At 40.1% G+C, this 18,041-nt stretch overlaps 2 protein-coding genes across 5 annotated transcripts in view; one reads left to right on the top strand and one right to left on the bottom strand.

Moving 5' to 3' along the window:
* The window catches only part of col4a1 (collagen, type IV, alpha 1), a 39,716-nt gene extending 38,322 nt beyond the window's left edge, over positions 1 to 1,394 (bottom strand). Inside the window, 1 exon segment of the mRNA XM_029458959.1 lies at positions 1,155 to 1,394. Within this exon segment, the coding sequence (XP_029314819.1) occupies positions 1,155 to 1,226 (72 nt within the window). The 5' untranslated portion in view covers positions 1,227 to 1,394.
* An 86-nt stretch (positions 1,395 to 1,480) lies between these two features.
* The window catches only part of col4a2 (collagen, type IV, alpha 2), a 70,944-nt gene continuing 54,383 nt past the window's right edge, over positions 1,481 to 18,041 (top strand). For 2 of the 4 annotated variants that reach the window (XM_029458957.1, XM_029458958.1), the window contains exons 1-3: positions 1,481 to 1,680; positions 1,907 to 2,027; positions 2,115 to 2,166. In XM_029458957.1, coding sequence (XP_029314817.1) covers positions 1,978 to 2,027; positions 2,115 to 2,166 — 102 coding nt within the window. In that variant the 5' untranslated portion in view covers positions 1,481 to 1,680; positions 1,907 to 1,977. Of the gene's footprint in view, positions 1,681 to 1,888; positions 2,028 to 2,114; positions 2,167 to 18,041 lie in introns of all 4 variants that reach the window. The other 2 variants (XM_029458955.1, XM_029458956.1) reach the window with 2 other exon arrangements.

The raw sequence follows: 18,041 nt of genomic DNA, 5'->3' as shown, positions 1-18,041 counted from the left end.
GCTGTGAAATTCCCATATGTCAAATATTTGCTCTGAGAAAGATTTACAGACCAAAAACGTGGCTTTGTTATTATGTAACTTAATACTAATGTGGTGTACAACATAGATGGTATAGTTCAACTTCCATTAGACTTACGGTTACAAGTGGACATTTTTCTAAATGTTTGGGGTAAAATTTCTTAGATTCCTTACATTTCATTTTCTAAACATGCTTCATGTCAAACAGTAAACATTTTTCTTTGTAAATTGAGAGAAGAGATACAGGCTCCATCAGTCTGTCCACAAGAACAGCTTTATTTTTCTCATATCTCATATGAATTTGCAATGGAAGTTCACAACTTTGCATCATGGAGGCGTAAATTCCTCAACAGCAACAATAGCTAACAGGGAAACAATCTGATGACTAGAGATGAACAGTTATATCTCCACTGGCTGCTGGACTGTGGAAAAAGTCCATATCACTGCACACACACACACACACACACACACACACACACACACACACACACACACACACACACACACACACACACACACACACACACACACACACACTTCAGTTTCTGTAGGCAGTCTGTCCCACCCTCCCTCTCCCTCTCTTCTTCTCTCCAACAGTGCAGGAGGCTGGACTGAGTAGATTCAACTCAAAGTATTTAGAACTGCCTCATAGAGCCAAACAGACAAGTGCTTGAAAAGACACATAAAAACAGCTTTATTTACAGTGCTAAGAAAAAAAAATGAAATAAAAAATCTGGAATAAAGAACGTGACCCTGCTAAAAACGTGTCTATTTCAACGACTAAAGCTAATTACAAATGAGCACAGTTAATTATTTGTTTAAAGAGATTGAATTTGTCACAGAAAAACAGCTGGTGGCAACAGACGGACATACTATATATATATATATATATATATATATATATATATATATATATATATATATATATATATATATATATATATATATATATATATACTATATATACAACTTCACGTGTGCATGCTTTGTCAAAGTACACGAAGAAAGTTTAAGATCATGCTGCACTGTGTTTGAAAGTTGCTTTAAACTTAATAGTTTCAAGTTTACGTAATACTTTTTAAGTCTGAGTAAACGTTTAAGCTCTCCACAATGTTATAGATGCTTCATCCACTTACCTCAGCCCATGTCAGGTCTACACTTGAGTAGAGAGCCGCCAGCAGTAAGAGGGTGCCGGACGGTAACAGCATTGTGCCGGTGCGCAGTGGGAACTTTATGCGCAACAGTGCAGAGTGCCCGCAAACAACCACCTGTGTGCCGCTTCTTGTCCTCTTTCTTTTAGTAACTCTTGAGTTTATCGGCAGAGCACGGGCAGGACGTTAAGCTGCATCTTTGTCCGAGACGATATGAGGTTCTGATCAATGCAACTTGGTCTTGTTTCTCCTGCACCACACCCCCCTCCCAAAACGACCACCCTCGCCCATGCAAACGGACTCAAACCCTGATGTTACAAACACTTTGACTTTTCTCGGTAAGGAGAGGGACTACTCGGCACACTTTGGTGTGTTTTTGTGAGAATATTTCAGCAGGTTTTGGTGCCACAAGTACCTATTTTGAAACTTTTCAGCCCGGGATCCCGCGCGTCTCTTACCCCGTGATATCCATTCCCTTCACCTTAACACCACACGCAAGACTGGGGTGACTGTAAGTAACATATTTTATTAAAGTGATGGGAAATTAATGACATTTACTTGTGAAAATGTATCATTGCAGCTGTTCCATGAGAGCGGTTCAATACGGATATATTTATAGCAGAAATATTGAAATTGATAAAGTTGTAAATATCTTTAGACGCTAACCATGCGGTTCAGATTTATTGACACATTAGTAGAAAGTGATTATTTATGTTTAGGGTGTTGGTGTGCCTCAGGTCGGGCAGACATGCTGTAGAAGTGTCTCTACAAGTGAAACAGCGGAGTGAAACTGAAATTTGCGGTGCGCATGAGTGGGACCATGCAAGGACAACACAACAGAGGACTGAATAATCTGAGGTGAGCGGGACATTTTACTGCAAATCATCACCACAGGATTCATTGATCAGCAGCATTACTAACGCTGTCATTTTTTATTGACTACAGGCTTTTGCTTCTGTGCCTCTCCATTTCCATCCTCGCCTCAGGAGTGTACGCGGTAAGTTTTCTCAATTACGTGTTTTTGATTTTTTTTCTTGTAAACTTTCACTTGCAAACTGAAGTTAGTAATCAAAGGATGAAAATGAACCTGATAGTTTATCTGGGTTTGGGTTTTCTCTGCTAAAGTTGCTCACCAGATGCACATGCAGAACGTGGGAGTGTCTGGTTTGGGGAGTTCCTCCTGTAGGAGGGTCCTTGGCTTTGCATGCTGGTAAATGACAGCAAAGCTCAAATCTTGTGAAATGAATCATGTTGAAATGTGAGTGGTTTAAATTAGAGCATTCACTTTGTTTTGCCTTTTCAAACTGAATAAAGAGAAATGGGGTTTCATGTAAAGCTACCATTTTGCTTTACTTGACCTTTGACCTGGCAGTGATTGAGGGGCGGGGTCATGATCTCTGTAGGCATGATGACAAGATGCTACGTTTTATGACTACAAATTTGTCATGGTGGCCTTATTTGATACAAAATAACTAAACTCCTTAATGACAAAGGCATGCGCCACATTCTTTCATGTTTGTGTGTCAGTCATGTCAGTATTCAAAGAGCAGTAACATCATTACAAGACAATAAGTCGACACTTTTCAAACTGCTCTTATGGCCCTACAATTAATTTTGACTTAACATGATGGATTGGTGGATTTCCTGTCTGAAGAGGCTGCAGATATTCATATTGTGCATAAATGAATCAAAACCAAAAGTTTTCTGATAGCCTGGGGGGTTAAAAAAATCAGAATCTTTACAGCATGCAATCAGAAGTAAGTATTCATGATTTGGAGTTAAAAAGACAATACTCACATGGTCATATCTACGTGTGCTACTGGTGCTCTAATCATTCCTTCTGTCCATACTGACCAAGAAGTGATCCTTTACTATCACAACTCCACTGAGAAATGGGGGTCAAAATCCACAGTCCTGATTCCATGCAAACAGCTTTTTAAAGTTCAGATGATGCTAATATGACATTTTAGCAGTCTCAGTTAGACAAATCGAGTATCTTCCAAAGCTGCAGTCTTTTCTTTTTTTTTAACACTTTCTTTATTGTTTTTTAGCATATATAGACACTACATAAGACAGTACACAAACTTCCACATCCAAGACATAACAAAATAAAGTACATTAAAAGTCGCACAAATAACATAAATTAATAAAATTAACTACACAAACATGTGGGTAGGCTATGTAAGGAAATATACAAACATGTAGGCAGATATGAAAGGCTTCAATCCTTCTCCCAGCATAGGAACATTAATCATCTCCAAGTTGCTGCCCCAGAGTGCCCTCTAGATCCGCATGTTCCAGATAATTAAGGAACGGGCACCATACTTTTTTAAATAGTTCTTGTCTTCCTTTAATTGAATCGGTTATTTTCTCTAATGAGACACATGCAGACAATTCTTTTAGCCATTTACCAATACTTGGACTGTTTACATTTTTCCATGAAAGTGCTATCATGCGTTTTGCCTGTAGCAGACATACATTTAAAAAGATTTGTTCTTTCTTCCTTATGTTATGTTCTTTAGGGTAACACCCTAACAAAAAAAGCCTGGGCTCCATGCTTAACTGCAATGATAAAATATCTTCTATCATACATTTAACCTCCTCCCAAAACGTTTTTATCTTGGTACACTCCCAAACACAATGGAAGAACGTTCCCTTGGATTGTCCACATTTAAAACATAAGTCTGGGATATTACCATTACATGTGTTTAGCTTTTCTGGAGTAATATATGTACGCATTAGCCAGTTATATTGTAAGAGCTTAAGACGGGTATTCGTTGTTTGTGATTGAGCTTTCTTGCAGGCACCTTCCCACTCATCAATTGAAAGGTCTTCCTGCAAATCCTCCCTCCAATTTTTAAGTTTCACTTCAGAGGACTAAGGGGACGCAGATATAAGCAAGTTATAAAGTGCAGAAATTAAGTTTTCCCCTCTACAGTCCTTTAATAATATTTTCTCTAATGGTAAGTATGGAGGTATAGATAATAATTGTTTTTGGTTTGCTCCAATAAAGCTTCTAATTTGTAAAAATTTTAAAAAATGTTTCTGTGGAATGTTGTGTTTACTTGCAAGCTCCTCAAACGCCATCAGTTTATCATCATTGAGCCTATATAGATCCTGTACACCCTTATCTGACCAAACCTTAAACCCACTATGAGCTCTGCCTGCAGTCATCATTTCCCCAAATTGGACTAAAACGTGAGAGAAAGGGGCTCGCCCAAGTACTTCCTCACTTCATGCCAGACTCTAATCATGTTCCTAGTAATAGGGTTAGTGGGTTTTTTTGTAAGTTTCTTAAGACTAGTTGAGTACAAATACATGGGAAGAGGTAGCTCTAAATTTATTTTTAAAAGTTGTCGTTTGAAAAATAAAACATAGTAGTCCTTAACTAAGTTGCCCAGTAGTACCAGAGAGGATTAGGACATGCAAGGCCCCTCTATCATAGGGCATGTACAGGAGGGTTAAGTGCAAGCGGGCTCGTTTGTTGTTCCTTAACTTTGAAAATAAGTTTGGAGGAGGAGGCAGGGGGATGTTTTGGAATAGATACAGCAACTTGGGGAGTATGTTAATTTTTAATATATTAATTCTCCCAATTAAGGAGATCGACATCGGCTTCCATCTTTCAATTGTGCTGGTAATTGACTCCATAATAGGATCGTAATTAGAATTCACCACATCTGTTATATTGGGCACTATTTTTACACCCAAATATGTAAAAGTATATGCAACTTTAAACTGGGAGACTGATGCATTTGGATTACTTCTCTCTTTGGAATTTAATAACATTATGGAAGATTTGGAATGATTAATTTTATAACTGGAAAATTCACCAAATTTTCCTATCACTTCTAATAATACTGGAATTGAACTCTCCAACTCCCTGAGAAACACTATGACGTCATCAGCATATAAAGCTAAGCGGTGGTCTGTTTGACCTATAGTGATAGCAGAGATCTTTGGATGAGACCGAACAGCTATGGCCAGCGGGTCTATTGCCATTATAAACAAAAGTGGTGATAGAGGACACCCCTGACGGCACCCCTTGTGGATCTTAATTTTTTTCGAGGTTGTATTATTTGTAAGTATTTCTGCAACAGGGTCAGTGTACAACAATTTAACCCATTTACAAAATATTTTACCACATCCAAAGCGTTCGAGGACATCAAAAAGATATGGCCATTCGACCCTATCCAATGCCTTCTTGGCATCTAACGATAAGAGAGCAGTATCTGGCATTTCCTTTTGGCTATGTAGAATGTTCAGTACCCTCCTGACATTATAAAACCCTTGGCGCCCCTTAATAAACCCATTCTGATCTTCCTTAATTATCCCTGGGAGCAGGCCTTCCAACCTTTTTGCAAGGATTTTACATAACACCTTTACATCCGAGTTGAGAAGGCTTATTGGTCTTAGGTTTTCACATCTATTGCAGGGTTTCCCTGGTTTTGGTAACAATGTAATCAAGGCTTCTCTCAGTGATGGCGGAAGGATTTAATTTTTAAAAGATTCTAATAACATATTTAAGAGGGGTGTTTGTACTTTATATTTAAACCTTTTGTAGATATCTATAGGTAGGCCATCTGGCCAGATTTCATATTTGCAATTGCATCAGAGATCTCTTGTAATGATAATTCAGCTTCCAGACTAGGTCTGAGTTCTGTTGGAATACTAGGTATATTGAGAGTGTCTAAGAAGTTATTTTGACTTGTCAGTCGTATACATTTTCATAGAATTTTTTAAAAGCCTCATTTATATCTATAGGATCGACTATATTATCTCCCTTATTATTCTGTATTAAAATAATGGATCTTTGTAATCAGTTTGTAATTGTTTAATGCTCCATGCTAATATCTTTCCAAAAACATAACTCAATGAATATTTACTGTAAATCAATGTGACTTTTGCTGTTGCCTTTCAGATACAAGTTCAGAAATGCGCGGCTTCACCTTGGCAAGTGCCACTCTCATATCATTTTCGCAACAAAGTCTGTTCCTTTTCTTAGTTTTCATGTCTACCATCCTTGAAAAGGATTGCTCGCAAAGATACGTTGTAACAAACGGTATGAGTATCTCAAGGGCTTTCTTAGAAATAAGAGGGTATGGTATGATTTGGTGACACCAAAACGTTGAGAGCGTTGTTGTTCTGAAGAGTTGCTGTTGAAGCTGGCTCTGCTGAAGTTCAATGATTTCGTTGAGGTATTCATCGTTGACATCTGCTGTCTCACCCATGCTGGATATGACCCTCTGGTGGGGAAGTATCCGTCGAGAAACTTTGCGAGCTCATCTAAGTGCATGGCAATTGCTTGCTTCAGCTCCCCAGGTACAGAAATGTCTCCAATTCCAGACACGTCTTCGATCGTACTTACACAGTCGTCCAGCACGGGAAGGTTTGCGAAGTGATCATTCTCTGTTCGTCGTTTACATAAAGGTAGCTTTTTTTTAAACGCCTTCAGGTTTTCTTCCGCTTCGATGATGTTCACTCCACCGCCCTGCATCTGTCGATTGAGATGATTGAGAGCATCGAAAATATCGGCCATGTACGCCAAAATGCAAATGAACTCAGAATTTTCTAAGCAATTTGCGTGACAATGTTGGCACTCTCGCAAAAACAGGGCTAATTCCACACGCATGGCAAAAACACGATTCTGCACCTTTCCCCGGGATAACCACCGAACGTTAGAATGGTACAGAAGTACCTCGAATTCAGAGCCCATTTCCTTACACAGCTCTTTGAAGATGTGGTGCTTCATAGCACTATTTCGCACGTAGTTCACACATTCAACTACAATTTTTAAAACTTCTGCCAGTTTTGGAGGCAAGGTTTTTGTTGCCAACGCATGCCTGTGTAGAACACAGTGCGTAACGATGATGTGTGGTGCATCGGATTTCACCAGCGCTCCAAAACCAGAGTGTCGTCCCAGCATGGCTGGAGCTCCGTCTGAACAAACTGCAGAAACCATATTCCGCTGAAAGATCGTTGTCTCTGAAGAAGTCATCCAGGAGTTTCTTCACATCGACTGCCTTGGTTGTTGTTATTTACAAAATAAAAAAACTTCCTTTATCACGTCATCCCATCTCAGCTTTAGGAAGTGTTTCTTCAGTTTGCCGTTGCTAGACTAGAATTGCTTAACTTGGCATTGCAAAACATGCATTGAGGACGCTGACTCCCATCACGTTCCTTTATACACATGAATCCATATTGTACGTCCAACCACTTTCTTCTTTTGCTCGACATAGTTAGTATGAAGTGATTGAAAGATTAAAAGAAAATCACAAATGACGTACAACAGCCACAAGTCGACTACTGAGCGCACCAAGTTCCCTGCAGCATTGATATCAAAGCCAAGCAATGTGGCGTGATCAACTGCAGCCAATGATGGCCAAGCGGAGCGTGACGTCACGAATAATACGAGTGGGCTGAATTTATTTTGTGTAACACATTTTTACTAAGCAACTAAATATTTGTAAGCTAACACGGCGAAGAAAAATTGTGTGTTGCCAAATTGTCGGCAGCCAATTTTTTGACTGCTCACAAAAACGGCCCGACATTGCTAGTGTAAACCGGCCTATACTGTGTGTGTCTTGAGTGTGTCTATAGCATCAGGCTTTAATTCTCTCCAGATGTCCTTCAAATTGAAATCTTTCATAATATTAAGTTCCCTGCTTTTGGTGTGTGATTTATCTATGCGCCCCTGACCAATCCTTTGTTGGATCCAATACACAATTAAAATCCCCTGCAGTAAATGTTGAAAGTGTATAAAACAGGTCCCTGAAAAACTTTGGATCATCATTATTGGGGGCATATATGTTAACTAGATTCAGGTTTTCTGTTTTGACTTACCCTGTACAATTAAGTATCTACCAGCCTTGTCCTTGATTACATTTGTTACCTGAAATGGTACCGATTTGTGAATTAACGTCATAACACCCCTAGCCTGAGTAGAAAATGTTGCTGAATACACACATCCCGTCCACCTCCTCCTAATTCTAATATCATCCTTTGGCAGTAAATGTGTCTCTTGTAAAAAAACTATTTTAGATTGCAGACTTTTAACTCTATTCATAACCTGTTTGATTTTTTAAAGTTTTTGCAGGCCTCTGCAATTCCAGGAAGTAAATTTAACCTCCACACCATGCGACATGACCTTTGACACAGATTAGGTTACCCACATGTACATAAAAATAAAAAATACATTTAAAATACATTAAGAAACATAACATAACATAACAAACCACATCCAACCCTGTGAACCTTTAACCCCTTTCCCGAATGCCTCCACCCTAATGGGCAGCCCCCCCCCCCCCCCCCCCCCATGTTGATACTTCCTCTTATAGCTGACAGTCACTGTACTCATACAGCATGTGCTTCAGCTCGACTATACTTCTATTCCTAACCTTTGTTTTACATTACTAATAAATACAAATTAAATTAAAACAACCCAGAAATAAGTGCTAGGTCAGGGCTAACGTAATTAGCATCCCATGTGTGGTATCAGATCCCAATGTTATATATGGTTAGAAAACACTCGTGACCACCAGAACATATAAACAGAACATTTGGTCAGTGTCAGTCATTCAGTTCAAGTAGTTCGATATGTTCAGACATATCCAAGATGCCCGACCGCAAATACTTAAAGAAAATAAGTCATGATACCTGCACATAGTTAGCCCATATTAGCCCTTTAGCCGGTCGCAGCCACAGGTTACGTTACTCAGCCTCTTCCTCCTCTCTTGCAATTCGCTCGATGAAGTTCTCCACAACAGACGGGTTCTCAAAAGTGTGAGACTTGTCCTTGTAGTTCACCAGGAGCCTATCCGGCAATAGCATGCCATACCGAATCCCCAGGATCCGTAGTTTCTGACGGACATTATCGAACATATTCTGCCGCTTGTGCACTCCTGCAGCCAAGTCTGGATAAAATCTCACCTGCTGGTCTTTAAATAGGATCTGTTGTTTTGCCCTGGCTGCCTTCGTTACAACCATCCTGTCGCTGTAGTTTAGGAATTTCATGATCAAAGTTCTTGGTGGGGCATTTGCATCCCTCCTCTGGCCGATTCTGTGAGCTCTCTCCAGTATAAACTTTGAACTTAGCGCTGCCAAATCCATTTTTCAAGGAAAGCACAAGCATTCCCTCTTTCAGCATCTTCTGGCAAGTTCACCAGTCTCAAATTAGATAACCTGGATCTTGCCTCCAAGTCTTCAACTTTATCCTCTAGCTTCGTGTTTTTAGCTTCAAGCGTGTTCACTTTTGCTTGCAGGGAGCTCACGTCGTCCTCGGTAGATGAGATTCTTACTTCAGCCTCTGCCATTCGTTCTGAGCATTCCCGTATCTCCTTTCTCATCCCCTCTATTGCTGTTAGAATGCCATCAAGTCTTGTGGAAAAGTCCGACTTTAGAGAGCCTATGGCAATCAGGATTTCCTCCAAGCCAGTTTCCCCAGAGGTCATGGCTGGCGCAATGCTAGCGCTAGCATAACTTTCTTTAGCTTCCACGTGTAGCTTGGATGCTCCAAAGTTTTTTAGCTTAGACTGAAGTGGTTTTGGTCGCCTGATTTCCCTGCTGCAGCCGGCATTTAACCGTCTTTTCTGTGGAATAGAAACGATGGGTTGACATAAAACGTGGGTAAAATTAGGATTTAAATTGTTGGAGCACTGATAGTTGCGTCTTCCTAGCGAGCCGCCATAACCGGAAGTCGCTGCAGTCTTTTTTAGTATTAAATTCCCTCTTTGTGATACTATGCCTCCACTGTAGCTGAGCAAGGACACTCTCCAGGGAAACACAAAGAGGGAATTTTGTAATCAAAGAAGATAAAACATGTGAAAACACTGGTATGGTATATACAATTTCACTTGTATGGTATAAAGCAGGGCTGTGATGTTTTGTCCCTGAATCCAAACTATTACCTACTTTAAAAAGTTGTGTCAGCAAAAGGTCAAAAGGCAGGTCCTGCAACAGCCTAATGTCCTGTCAGAAAGTCCTACAGCATGATGCTGAACTGTTTCTACTCCCTTGTTTAAAGTAATTGTTTAAAGTTTTGTGGAAACTAGATTGATGACTACGTGATGTCACTAGCAAATTAGCAGTGACAGTCGCAAGGTTTCCATCAAAAAAGGTGCACATTTTAAACAATTTTGCAGTAAATTGGCAACCAGCTGGTGGCTAATTCTCCAGTCAAGTACCATTTATCCATTGCAGAAGAAGAGACGTAATTAAAAGAGCGTCAGCCAAACGTCAAACGAACAAAAACAATGTCGAAGATGTGATGGAAATATGTCATTTTTGTTTCTTTCATGTGGTCATTAGCGGAACGGTAAGGTCCTAATCACGTCACACAGATCTTCTGCTTTTTGCCACTATTTTCATCTGTTTCTATTGTACTCTTGCATATTGCTTTTATTGATACACCAAGTTTCCTACCTCAGTCAAGTGTAAAAATGTTTTTGCGGTATTTGGACTTATTTTCTAATTTATCATGTGGCTATGATGGTTTTATTTGCAAATTGAAAATGGGAATAAAACAGCATTGTAGACTCTACTAGCCTCAACACGACTCACCACACAGAATTATGTTTTCCACTGCAGATCAGCTGTTTGGCGTAGTGACGGGAGATTTGCTGAATTGTTTCATCGGCAACCAAATAGAGAAAAGTCTGCACTTCATCAATTTGAAGGCGTGGTGTACGGCATAGTTTTGCCGGCTGCCCTTTGTTTTAAATCTGGGTTCATTTAAAAAAAGAAAAATACGATCACTATTGACGGTAGTGTGTGCAGGATGTCCCGTGACGTGCTAGTGACAATTCTCTATGACCAAACAGTGTTCTGCAGTGTTTTAACTTCACCGTTTAGTATCAGCTCAGCTCACTTGGAACCTTGGCTGAGGTAGTACTAAAAAAAAGTACCAGGCACTATCCCTAGTCGAAAACCAAACCAGCGAGCCGAGTTGAGTCGAGTAGAGCCGTACCATGCAGTGGAAACACGGTCATAGTGACAGTGAAGAGGAATGCCTTCTTGTTGTACAAAATACATGTTCAGTCAGTGGAGCAGCTCCATGTGTTTGTTTACATAACAAGTTCACTGTTCCTGCTTTGGAAAAAATCTTCCTGTTGACGTAAATGGATTTATTGTTTTTCCTCATATACAAAAAGACCTTCACTTGGATGTTTATACTAAATTATCATAAAGGTTTAAGTGGAAGAGAGAATACAGATGTTTCTTTAAACAATTATAATGTTTGACTGGGCCAATGTAATAGCCCATAAAAATGGTCCTTCATTATTGACTCTCTCTCTCTCTCTCTCTCTCTCTCTCTCTCTCTCCACACGTACTGACTTTGCGTGACATTTTACATTTTTCCTTCCATCAAGCTCAAAAGTGTTTGAATGTGCAGCGTGTGAGTGTGTTTTGCTTTTCTGTTTGTTGCAGCTTCAGCACAATGTCAGATTGCCAGTGGTTCTGTCAGACATTTGAAATCAGATTTAAGGCGTTCAGATCAACAAGTTTTTTTTCTTGGGTGTGATGAAAAGGCCTGTTGTCTCTCGCTTTTATCAGATTTGGTCAAGCCTCAATTAGAAGCATGTGACACAGCTTAGCTCCTCTGTGTATTGTGCAGCTTTGCTCCAAGGTGGTGGTACTGGAAGACAGCAGTCTAATTTTAGTTTGGCGCCATCCATGTGCTCTGTGCTGTTAACTGTCAAATGAGGAAACAGCTCACATTGATTATATAAATAGCCAGTTAAAACAAAATATATTCAGTTTCTGGGTGTGAAGTACAACCAGCATCTGACTTTTTGATTAAAAAAACAACCCCATCTGTGCTCATTAAAGAAGCTGTTGAAAGAGTAATAAGGATCCAGTTTCAGCAGTTATGAGCTTCAGGTAATGAGGTAATGATTGTACATATACAAATGGTGAAGGAAGCAATAACCAATCAAACATCACGATCCAGTTTCCCTTGTGACACAGAATGTTCTCAGGCTGCTTCTCATAAAATGTGTTTCTGTTTAATATCAAACCAAAATCTGACTCACGGGACAGTTTCAGTTCTTTGAACCAGACCCCAGCCTCTCCCCCGAACAACTGTTTCCCACCATCCATCTCCACGTGATGTTTTACATTTGGAATTCCACTTTCTATTGATAAAATAATTCTAAAGATATGTTGCAGGTGAGATTTAATTAGTTATTTTCTGAAAAGCGGGACTCCACAGGTTGTGATGTGATTCAGTCTGTCAGTCGCAAGAGCCTCTGTGATTAGGATTAACTGTGATAACCTCTGCACTGCTGGCCTTCACGGCGTGAAAAGGTTGTGAATTTCAAATTGTTACTGAAAATGACAAGTGCACACACTAGGGCTGCAACTAACAATACTTTTATTATTGCTCAATGTGCCAATTACTTTCTCGATTCATCCATCAATTTCTATCAAATGTGAGCAAATCGTCAGAAATGCCAATCACAGTTTCCCAGTTCTCTGAATGCCTTGTTTTGTCTGACAGTCCAAAACACAAACCAAATATGACAAAAAAGTTTAAAATCCCAACATTTGGTAAACTGTTTCAAATATTTAGCATTTTTCTTTTAAAATCACTGAAATTGACTGACTGATTGATTAATTTAGTCTCAGCCCTCTCTATCACGACATCATGACAAGCTTCTCAACCCTACATACTTTTCCTTTTAGTGTTTAGGCGACTGAACCTTGAGAGTCAGCTTTGTCTGTCATACCTGCTTGACTGCAAGGTGCCACATTACAGGGCCTTGGGGTCATTAGAGGATCGTATTTCCTGCTCTGCATGCTACATAAAGAGGCTAGACTAAAATTGAACAAGAGACCAAAAACATGATTCTATGCATGTACACCCGTCCTTCACACACGCACATAAACTTTGCACGCAAATAATGTTTATCAGTGTCTATTGGCGAAGGAAGGAAGGCTCTTGAGGCGGTAATGTTAACAGGATGTTTCGTATAGGACCCTTTGAGAGGCTCTGATTCTCGTGTGTTTGAGAATATATTTCAAGATGTGTTTGAGCACTGTTTAATGAGGGAATGATGCTGGCTGAGTATGTCTGAGTTGTAGGAGTTTGGTCTTTGACCATGGAAGAGACATTTTTGGCTACAGATTCCTACAGTACAGTACCTGGAACCCCAGCAGCAACATCTGCTTTGGCAATCACCAGCTAAGTGGAAGATTGTGATAAATGTTGTTTCTGCATTTGCCTTGTGTCTTTTTGGCAAGGTTCACTTTGCAACCACACGGTCAAATTAAATCACACTGAGTATGTTATGAATATCCATAAGAGAATAGGAAAAATATGCAAATGCAGTTAACATTGGTTACACCGTCAGGCAGTTCACTTGGGAAAGTTTTATAGAATGAGCCTAAATGTGAATGAGTGCTGTGTGATGGGGTCACCCGATGGAAAGCAGACACGTGACTGACCTCTTGAATGGGATTATTTTATGGTTTAAGGAAGGCGTGTGTCCGGGGCGAGGGGGAAGATGTCTGCCTGTGATAAGGATAGAAAAATGGCCAGCACATCCCCTGCCAAAATATTGGCTGTGATATAGAGAATGCCTGGCTGTAACAATCAGGGGAAGAGCCCATTGTACCGTGCTGCAGGAAGCCCCAGCCTCGGATGAGAAGCCCATGTGTGGGGCTTCCCTGTCACTGGTGTGTGCAAGCATGGATGTGTGTGTGTTGCGTGGTGACGTGCATTTTCCACTGAGGTGTTGCCCTCACCTCAGAGACCGACCTCTCTGACCTTTCTGCATTTTTACTGCGTCACGTTTGTGTCGATGCACGTGCATGCATGCTCACATGTGAATGGATGTACAGTATGTGTGTCTTTTGTTTGCTTAGGTATTGTTTTCCTCAGGAACAGCTGTTTGCAATGGGACTTTCTTCTGGTGGTGATTATTTGATTAGTCTCTGTGGTTCGGCATTGTGACGGTAAGGAAAGGCCTGGTGAGCTTGGCTGTTTGCCCTCATTTGTGTGCAAATTGCCTCCTTAAACAAGCACTCATGTACATCATGAACACTGTTGAAAGCAGAGGATTAATGGCTCAGTAAATCTGCATGAGATTCGTTTAGAGTTTCTTGTAGCGCACTGAAAGATGTCTTGAATTAGTCAGCCAATTTGCTCTCCCTCATTGTCAGGTTGTGTAAGTGTGTGAGCCTAATTTTTTTTTTCAACATGCAAAGTGTGGGGGCTGTGTTTAACTTTGGGGTTAGTGAAGTTCTGTTTTATGGGAAACATCCTGACTGCAGTATTGTGTGAAGAGAAAATAGATTATCCAGAGAAGCTACCTAAACAGGAAAAGGAAACGGGGTGGAGTTAAATGTGTCAAGAGTTTCTTTACAACCCTACTGGACCCCACATAGTTCAACTTCTCCAGAGAGTGTTTACTGAGTGGTACAGTATATTCACAATGTGAACTTGGTCTGGTTCATACTGTACATCAGGGGTATTCAACTGAAATTCTAAGAGGTCCAGTTAGAGAAAATTTCCGCGAGCAAAGGTCCGGAGCATCATAATGTCTGACTTGCGTAATGAATTAGTGTGATATATATTGAAGTAGCCCAGTAGCTGTATCAACATCTGCACGTAATGAACAGCTGACTGTTAAATCTAATAAAGAAAGTACCATTTAAAAACATTTAGACAATATTTATTGTCACTTAACATTGAACTATACAGATATATATAATACTGTAGATATGTATAGTGTTCTTCTCGGGCTGCATTTAAAAATAGAATTGAGGAAATAAATAAAATAGCTTTTGAAAAATTGTGCATCTTAAAATAAAGTGCTTAATCTTAGAAAAATTAAATATAGTGTAGCAGCAGCTTGAGTTTCCCTTTTTCTTTAACTGTTTCACATCTTGATTTAACTCTCAACCAATGTTAGAATAAATCAGTCTCAACACATCTTAACAATTGAACAGTTTAACGCAGGCTACCACATCCTGGGTTAAACTGTTCTGTGGCTGATGATGCTGACAGGTGGCCTATTTGATTTATTTAGTCACAAATCAAAATCACATTGAGCTCTGAGTGCTTATTTTCTGTGACCTCAGTTCAGACTTGAGTGGGTATGTTTGGTCAAAAACGTTGTGTTTCCTGAACCGCTAAACCAGTGCCGTAAAAACGAGTGCGGTGATTCTCTAGTTCACTCCTCTCCTGTCCTCCCCTCTGTTTGTGTGTGTAGGTGTGTGCGAAGCGCCGCCCTTCGTGATAAAGAGCGGAGAGAATGTGAATGCGCAAAGCTAAAAAAATAAAATTTGCCATTAAAATAGAAGTACCGGGTCCGGGTCCGTATAGGTCGGCGTCTGGGTCCGGACTTGTAGTGATTCTGTTTCAGATAAAATCAGAAGAGCAGATGTCTGCTAATCTACACACAGACATAATTGTGCATACAGTGTACTGAAGCTTGTATACAGCACTCCATCAGTTCTTTTGCTGGCATACAGACATTAAAACACATTATTATTTTATTATTTAGACGTTATAATGATGTGAAAATATAAACAAGTTCAATATCCCAGGACACAGGGGAGTAGGAATACCAGTGGTTTGATTGTGCATAATCACTCTTTATGCTCCATTTTCTTTCTTAGTCATGTATGACAGCCAGCAGTGCCCTGGTACACACTGTACTGTGCACACACACACACTCTCTCACACACACACACACACACACACACACACACACACACACACACACACACACACACACACACACACACACACACACACTCTGCGTGTCTTTCTTCATAGATATAGTACTTATCTGTACATACTTACCAACGTACTTTCATCTTGGAAATGTAGTACAGTACTAGTTTTCTGGAACTATAACGATATATACTGTGACTTGTCTACTGTCAAAGATTATGCCATATGGCATCATCTCTATCTCTCAGGGGCTGAAACTCACTGTTTTTTTTGTCGTATGTCTTATGACAGTGTCAGTGTTATGAAATGCTTTGATTTGGGAGGTATTTATTTTCCTGGCTTAACCAAAGATTTCATGTAATACAAAATGACATATAAAGGATCCATATTGCCCCCTCCTACAGGATACCTGCTTATCCTACAGTACATACCTTCTTATGTACTTCCACCTCGCCCATACATATTTACCCATGTACTTCTGTCTTCAATTGGAAATACATGTTCTTATACAGTAGAATGTATAATGGAAATCTACTCGTCGTTTATATACATCTTTGCTGAAAGACATAGCATCTTATTCTCTCCACTTAACAGTAAATTAGTGCTTTGTCTAAATGGACATTTCTGTAGTAAAGTCCAGCAATTTAAACAGACTTTTATTTTACTTGGAATGAAGTTCAGAAATAAATAAATTGTGGACATTTTCTCTGGAAAATCCCTATATACTGTACATATATCCGCCTTGTCCTTTTCCCTCACTCCATCTCACAGTGATTAATGGAGGCACACAAGGGTCCCATCAGGCTGTGCTGAAAGAATTCCTCCCAGTTCTCTCAGGCTTCAGTCTCACTGTACAGCTCCATCCCTCACTTCCTTTTATAGCCTCGTTCTGCCCCAGTCTTCTGTCCCCGCGCGCTCTCTCTCCATCTATCTCTGAAAGGGACACTTGGCAGACGGTCTGTCCTTCCTCTGCTTTACTCTACTTCTCTCCGCTTGTCTCCTTCACATTTCAGCTCCTCCTCCCACTCGTTCTACACGTGTGTCTCTGGTCGTCTGTCTCTTCTCACTAGAGGTGAGTTTTCTCAGTGAGCTCAGATGGAAGGATTGTTTCAGCTGTGTTTACACAAAGACCATACGTACTTTCACAAAATGACTCTGGGCTTGTTAGATTATGTGCCGTTTGGTTCAACGGGTGCCCACACAGTGATTACATTCCTGGAGTCATTTGTTTGTATTTGATTTATGGGTACTTATTTTGGTGATGCACTGATATGTAGAGTGGAACTAGACATATCCTGCAGTATGGAGGTCCTCCATTATGTCACACATTTGATATTTCATCAAGTAGGAACATGGCCATTTCCTGATCTACTGTGGGGCTTAGCACATTTTTTCTACCGGACCGAAGAAAAGAACATTCATTTCCATCCCAGCTGTGGCCTAATTGATTAGACTGAATTATTTCTTGTCATGGGAAGAATGTTAACAAAGTTAAGTGCGCACTTTGTGATAACACGACCTTGTCAAATTTCTCCGTCTCTCTTTCTTATCCTCTGTCTTTTTCCTCTTTTTTTTTAAAACAGGCTTGGCAATGTCAGCCTAACAGCCGGCTGTTTGGTCCAGACAGTTATATCTCAACAACTATAGGATGAATTGCCATGAAGTTTTTGTTAGGCTACTGGTAGCCATGGTTCCCAGAGGATAAATCCTAGTAACTTTGGTGATCCTCAGATTTTTCATATACCGCCACCATGAGGCTAACATTTGTGGTTTTGAGTGAAATATCTCAAAAACAATCGGATTGATTGCTATTTAATTTTATACATATATGGACCATCCCACCCAGATTCCATTTCCCCCTTCTCTGTCTCTGGAAGCTAATCCTGCCATGCTAATCAATACTGTTTGAGGTCCACTACATGAATAACTAAATCCAACCTGACAATGAATTTTACTCTTAACCCCTGTAAATCGTCACTTTTATTCCATGTGAGGACATTGTCTGCTCATAAATAGAAATAAAACAACAGACGTGACTGTTCTCAGGCCTCTCTCTTACTGAATAGATCCTCCCATCTGGATGTGATTGATCATCTGATCAGAGAGGTGAGCAGCAGGGCCATCAACATAACACGCTCTGACAGGTTGGACCGTTAGCACTAAAACCTAGAATGTCTCTAATCCCACCTCAATTT

This window comes from Cottoperca gobio, chromosome 21 (genome assembly GCF_900634415.1).
Source record: "Cottoperca gobio chromosome 21, fCotGob3.1, whole genome shotgun sequence".
In the NCBI taxonomy this organism is placed as follows: Eukaryota; Metazoa; Chordata; class Actinopteri; order Perciformes; family Bovichtidae; genus Cottoperca; species Cottoperca gobio.
Note: the sequence above shows the minus strand (reverse complement) of the source record. Positions and strands in the feature narration are given on the sequence as shown.